Genomic DNA, 6,871 nt, shown 5'->3' on the forward strand with positions numbered 1-6,871 from the left:
ATGACGAGGAAGAGCGAAAGAAAGGGGGTTGAGGGTCTTAATGAGATGCATTGGGTCTTCGTTTCCAACATTGGCGTTTTCAGCCATTCATCTCCCGAACAATGGATACTACCGAGCAGCGGCAACGTGGATAAGAGATGCAGCGGGAACAGAAGGATCGCTTGCTTCTTTGCTTGCCCTGGGCAGAAAGACCGAGTGAAAGGCATAGTAGATCGAATCGACTCCTGCCCCCTGTACTTCTCAACCTCTTTTCTTTTACGTAGCGATAGGGCATTAGGAAGCGAAGTACCGAGACTGAGACCGATAGGAAATAGATTCTAGAAAGAAGACGCGGATTCCCTATAGAAAAAGGGAGGTTCGAACTCCCATTGCCTGCTTGTCAGGCTAGATTCCATCCGATCGCCAAATACCAGACTTCTTTCTTATTCTATACAAGTAGTTCTTTCGATATGAGTTCCCTGGCGGTCTCACGCTTGTAGCTTAGGAAGAAGAACTACCTACCGAGGGCTTTACTTACACAAGGCCAGATATGAGTAGTGCACAACTATAGTATAGGTAGCTCCAAACAACCCTAAACTACAAGCCAGGGTATGAAAGAGCTAGAGCTTTTAATAAGGCTTATCGTAGTCGTTCTAAACCCTTGGATAAGAAGGTTAGCTATATGCTTAACCCCCGGCGACTATCAGGGCTGGGCTAATTTACCAAGTCAAAGCCCACCGTCGCGAATACCGACCTACGAGGAAGAAGACTATGTTAGAAGACCTTTACAGATGGAGTCCTGCGAGTCTTCGAAACCTTGACTCGATCTTTAATTACTTGATTTGTCCGATCTTTCTCTAAAAGTCTAGTACTATATCGATATCGAAATAGATTCGTTGCCAAGGTAGATCGATCGGATTTCTTGCTTCCTTAACGCATTCCCTAAGGAGGCCAGGTCAATCAGATGATTTTGTCTGGTTGAAAGTAGTCAACCGGCTTCTTCAAAAGAAGAGAACACTCTTCTTTTCTTTCTCTTTTTGCTCGAAATCGTACTCATTCGACATCTAATTCCATGGGCTGGGCATACCCATTCTTTAGCTCATTCTTCTCTTTCTTTGACTTTGAGGAAGATCCCACGAATCGTCTTCTATCGACATCGTCTGCTTACTCTTATCGTACGCTCTTCTTACCCAAAATCATTCCCTAATCGTCTGGTACTTTGTCCGCGCTCTCCCTTTCCTGGTGAAGGAGAGAGAGTTTGACAAGCTGATGCAGCTAAGAATCTCGTTGAAAGCAGGAACGAAGACTGTGACGACTATTTGAACTAGTTTCAAAGGCTTGATTGACCCTTGGGATTGAATCTGGCTAGGGCGACATCGTAAGGCGTAGGGTAGGGATTTGAAACCGGAGGCCTCTCCTTCATCAATGAAGGCTGTGTTTCGCGCCAGCTCCAGTCGAGTCCGGGGCAGGCCCCTTTCTATAACAAAGAAAAGGAATTGGACAAAGCAACCCGGGAAGAGAAGGTGAAAGCACTCCGCCTATGGTGATAACGCGCCTTGCGAGTTCTCCCCCAGTAGCCAATATAACTAACTTGACTCTCTTTCCTCGCAGGTGAAAGATCTATTTAATTAACGGAAAGGCTCGTTCCCCTAGTCCTACTGCTCCTTCTAATGCTACTGCTTCCTTTAGCTGCTCCGGTATCGGCATCGGCAGCATTCACAGCTGAGCTGATTCTATCACTCTCACTTGCAGCCTAGTCTGTAACAAGAACCATGGCATTCGATGCTTCCTGTACTGCTCTTGTCTAGCAAAGAGCCAAAGATCGTAGCGTGTCTACTATTGCTATTAACCTCCTCCTCATATAAAGTCATCAGTGCTACAGAATCCCCTGCTCGTGGAAGGTTTGCAGGAAATGAATCACTATTAGGGGACGCATAAGGAAGGGCTGGTGCACGTGAATCAGAACTAGCTATTGTTTACCGGAAGTGACATCCCTATCCTATAATAGTAATCGGCTGGGCTACTTTCCCCAGGAAGGGAAGCGGAATGGGATTCATGCATCGAAACATTATTGGGGATTTTCGAACTAATGCCACATCTGATCTGCTAATTGAATCAGATATTCTATCTGTTCCTCGAACAGGTGAATCAGAAATTGGATCTCCATGTCCAGACCAGAATCGGAGGAAGAAGACATGGTATAATAAGAGGCTTAATCAACAGAATCCCCTGCATGGCTCTTTCCTGTGTTTGAATACCCTGTTAGGGAGGTGGATGCTAACCTTTGAAAGGGTCGGTCTCGTCTTGATGCCGAGAAGGAGCTGGTTGACACATGAATCCATAGTAAAGAATCGGACAAGGAATGCGCTCTTACTGCTGCCATTAAGGAAAGTCAATTGTTTTTGTACGAGTAAGGGGTATGCACGGTTTAGGCTTTCCTTGCCGGAAGGAAGGATTTCGATCTTCGTTACCATTCCAAAGTTTATTATTTAGCTTTCGATTAAGTGAGTGTTTGTTCGCTGAGACTCTGACTTAAATGCGACTCTATGCCTTCCCGGTAGAAAACAACCTCTGTGGCGGGATTTACCAGGTATAATTCAACGGGACCCTAGCCCGGCCTGCTGTCGTCAACGGTCCGCTTCCTTGAATGAGAGTTGGTCTTCCCGATCCACGAATACTGTCTGTTGTCCTTTACTTGTTTAGTGGCATCTGTCTGAGGGCATCTGGAATTGTCTGTTTCGGTATTAACTCTTGTAAACGGCCGAACTAAGCTAAGCGCTTGGCTTGTCTTCTTAGGTTCCCAACCGACCTGTACATTAAATATCGAAATCCGTTACAGAAGAGAATTAACATAACGAGGCTTGGAGTATCTAAAACTAAGTCCAGCGAACTGGAAGTCTCTTCAGACTCCCTCATCCACCAATCCCAATTGGCATCCCAGTACAAACGGAGAGCATCCAAGACTTCCAACTATTCGACCATGTCACATAACGGTTCCGCTATCAGGCAGGACCCCAGACATAAGAGTGCACTAAATCAAAAAGAGAAGCAGAAACAGACGTACTAGAGGGATAAGGTAAGGCCAACTGTTTTCCCAGTTTACAGGCCATACATGGAGACAACTCCGACACAGGGACACTACCTAGGACACCACCACGAACTTAAGTACTCAAACGATCACGAGACAGATGACCAAGCCGACGATGTCATAGATTAACCAAAGAAGAAGAGGAAGAATATTGAATTTGAATCAGCCGGGGAGTGCCGCTTCCTCCACTCGGATTATGAAAATGGTCTAGTCGGGATGTTGAACCCTTAAGGAAGTAGCTAACGTGGATGCTAGGGAAGAAAGCTTTTAGTCCGCTTTCAGGCTTAAGGATTCCATTTCATAGGCAGGAGGAAGAAATCAACCAAGAAGCAAAAGAAAGTCTGTCTGCGTTGCGTAAAACTTCTGATGTTGAATGTGTTCGAGACAAAGCAAAGAAACGAAGCTGACTCTCATGAATGGATGTCCGAGCATATAGATAAGGTTGGGGAGGGAATGTGGTACCGAACGCTTATTGTGTGTCACCAAGTACTTCCACTTGTAACTGAGTAAGGTAAAGCCACGAGGGTAGATGGTAATATTTCCTCCAGGCGCAACCAACTCAGTAAGAAGCAGCTCTGGGGAACCTCTAGCTAGTTATGTGGGACAAGAAACTACGTTTAATAATTACAATGAATCAACCTGTCCTATTCTCTTAGCAGGAGCTGAATCAACACCAAGTATTCTGTACCCATTGCCATAGAGAAAATTAGATAATGTGGTTTACTACTTTCTTTAGGGCACAACGTCTTTTCCGACCGGAGAATACGTTATTAGGTAACTAGAGTCAAGTGAGGAATGAGAGGTACTCGCTCTTATCCAAAGAGTGTTAGGAATCGATCTAGCTGCTTATCCGGTCCTTTAGCTTTAGTAAGGGCATTGCCTTCAAGCAAGTTCAAAAACTTTCCTTCTGAGATGCCTGTTCTCAGGTGCAGATGAAAGAAAGAAGAATGAGATGAGCTCCTGTCGCAATGGAAGAAGAATCAGCCGCTAGTCTTTTAGCCACAGACGCTATTGAGTAAATATCAGCTGTCGTCCTATCAGCTCAACCAGTTGCCGGTCTTGTTTGCGTAGTAAATGATTTTGGCGGAATACGGTCTTTGAGAGTAAGCTGCTATTAAAAAAGAGGGTCTGTCTTTAAGCAATTACCCTTCCTTAATGAAGGCAGTGAGCTCAGTTCAGAAACTTCTTTCACTAGTATACGTACGTACGGAATGAACTTAGAGAAAGAAAGGAAGTTCTACTACAGTAGGGAAGAAAAAAGACTTGACTTCTACTCCCGGAATAATAATACGAATTGCTCAAGTGGAATTGGCTAAACTCTTACTCGAACTGGTGTCGTGGGGGTACTGGAGTTACTTGTGCTAAGGGAAATATACCTATTAACTGGAACTGGTACTTGAACTTGTGTCGGAAAGTATTAACTCAACCGGTACTGGAGAGACTCTTCCCGGGTGAACTCTTCCTGGAGGAAGTCTTCCTGGTGGGAGCGAACTGAGATTCTTATTCTCTTAATGAATGCGCTAAAGAAAGATACTCGTATAAACTATTATTAGCTTTTAGTCAACCTATTAACTAAAGAAAGAAAGCCTGACTTAGGCGGAGATAGAATATATATAACAAAGGCAAGCTGCATAATCTAACTAAAGGTCCTAACGTCTTAGAACTGAATATAGCTACTTTCTCGTCTCGCTCCCTGCTTTATCAAATATAAATGTAGCAGAGGCGTCTGCTAAAACAGGGACGTCCGCCTTAGAACAGAAGATTTAATAGATGTCGCCGTCTCCTTTAAGGAATTTCAGATAAGGGCCTAAGGTAGGAAAGAAATCCACCTGAAGCTTCTCAGTAAGAGGCCTTAGCCGGCCCCGGGAAGAGCCCTAGAAGGGAAAGTTAGATATTCACGAAGCGCTACAATGAAATAGATTCGTTCAAGACCTTACGTGAAATAGAAGAAAAGAAAGACGTAACCGGTATTAAGGGTAGAAGGATAACTGCTCTCGTAGTCGTAACCGCTCTTGGCACTGATTCCTTTCCTGGCCTTAATGCCCGAGGAGCAGGGAGTTCTTCGTCGAAGATAAGGGATAATATAAGAGTAGTAGGCGCACTAAGAGCAGTTGTAGGAATATAAGAAGATGCTATTTCATCTGATGATCTCTTTGCAATAGATGGTGTTCCAAACGCTCGAGGCCGGGTTCTTGGAGGCAGCAGCGCAATCAATGCCGGTTTTTACAGCAGAGCCGATCAATACTTTTATAGGAAATCAGGAATTAATTGGGACCTTAGAGTGGTAAATCAATCATACGAATGGGTTGAGAGGGCAATTGTGTTTAAGCCTGAACTCAAGAACTGGCAATCCGCCGTTCGAGATGGATTTCTTGAGGCTGGGATCGGTCCTTACAATGGGTTTTCTCTGGATCACCTTGTGGGTACCAAGATTGGGGGTTCTACGTTTGATAGCACTGGTCGGAGACACAGCGCTGCCGACCTTCTGAGCTACGCAAAGACTTCTAACATCAGGGTGGCTGTACACGCAATTGTTGAGAGAGTACTTCTTGCTACTTCATCGCCTTATCCTCCGTCAAAACCATCAGCAATTGGTGTGGTTTACCGTGATCAAAGAGGCGGGTTCCACCATGCCATGCTGTGCGATAAGGGTGAGGTATTGCTCTCTGCTGGTTCTCTCAGACTAGCATCAACTGATGTTGAGGTGAACCCAATAGTAAGGTTTAATTACTTCCGAAATCCTGGTGATGTGGAGAGGTGTGTGAATGGCACCCGAAAGATCGGTGATGTACTGAGGAAGCGTTCCATGGAGGATTTCAAATTCAGGGAATGGGTTTGGGGCCGAGATTTCAGATACGTGAGGCCTGCATTGCCTGTTAACCAGTCTGACTATGTGCAGATGGCTGATTTGTGTCGCCGAACCGTTAGCACTATATGGCGTTACCATGAGAGCTGTGTTGTAGGGAAAGTGGTTCATCGTGATTCCCGTGTCATTGGTATTGGTTTACTCCGAGTTGTCGATGGCTCAACACTTATCGTCCAAGCACAAGCATCAGGCTACTCTTTTGATGCTTTTGGGCGGACGACAGATAAGTGTTTGTTGTTATCTAAGTGCTTTAGTATTACAGGGTGGATGCTTGTGAAAGGGGAAGGGGCAGGAAGAAACTTTTTTAGGTGTAGCTCTACTAAAGTAGTCGGCCTAACCTTCGGTTCCCGTAACCAAGTTTTTCTTTCTCATTCCTTATGTACTTTTTCTTACTTCATCCATACTTTTTGACTTTTTCTGAAGTGTGGGGCAAACGGCGCCCTCTACTTCTACTTCTAACTAAAGGTGAACACCCGGCTTTGCAAGCAAATAGAGAGCCCCCGCCCGTTTTGAGCCGTTGCGAGCCGGAAAGCGTACCGGCTGTTTGAGTGGCGAAAGGGCCGCTTGTTTAAATTCTATTTTTTTTATAATGAATTCTAATAATATAATAGATATAATATTCTATATCTATCTATAAACAATAATAAAAAACAATATAAATAAAGACATTTTTGAATCCAATTGTTCATTCCTGGGAAGAGGAAGAAGCAGATAGAGCAAAGGCCCCCTCTTTCCTTCCCGAAGTGAGCGAATTGCATGTAGAGATTCGTAGGGGCTTATAGTTTAATTGGTTGAAACGTACCGCTCATAACGGTGATATTGTAGGTTCGAGCCCTACTAAGCCTACCACCCCCCTCTCTTCACCTGATACAAGGCAGTCAAAGTACCCGCCGCAGATCTCAATCTAGCGACGGCATCTGGAACCACACAGCTGCCGC

At 44.8% G+C, this 6,871-nt stretch overlaps 1 protein-coding gene across 1 annotated transcript; it reads left to right on the top strand.

Moving 5' to 3' along the window:
• On the top strand, positions 1 to 6,481 carry LOC113776792 ((R)-mandelonitrile lyase-like). The gene is made up of 5 exons (XM_027321851.1): positions 1 to 233; positions 1,788 to 1,880; positions 2,013 to 2,122; positions 5,197 to 6,162; positions 6,357 to 6,481. Exons 1-5 carry the CDS (start codon positions 1 to 3, stop codon positions 6,479 to 6,481), a joined length of 1,527 nt encoding a protein of 508 aa, XP_027177652.1.
• The last annotated feature ends 390 nt before the right edge of the window (positions 6,482 to 6,871 follow it).

This window comes from Coffea eugenioides, chromosome 7 (assembly GCF_003713205.1).
Source record: "Coffea eugenioides isolate CCC68of chromosome 7, Ceug_1.0, whole genome shotgun sequence".
Classification (NCBI taxonomy): domain Eukaryota; kingdom Viridiplantae; phylum Streptophyta; class Magnoliopsida; order Gentianales; family Rubiaceae; genus Coffea; species Coffea eugenioides.

Coding starts and splice junctions, on each gene's coding strand:
- LOC113776792 (XM_027321851.1), top strand. CDS start 1: ATGACGAGGAAGAGCGAAAGAAAGGGGGTTGAGGGTCTTAATGAGATG. Junction 1,881..2,012: donor GAATCCCCTGCTCGTGGAAG/GTTTGCAGGAAA, acceptor TACTTTCCCCAG/GAAGGGAAGCGGAATGGGAT. Junction 2,123..5,196: donor TCTATCTGTTCCTCGAACAG/GTGAATCAGAAA, acceptor GAATATAAGAAG/ATGCTATTTCATCTGATGAT.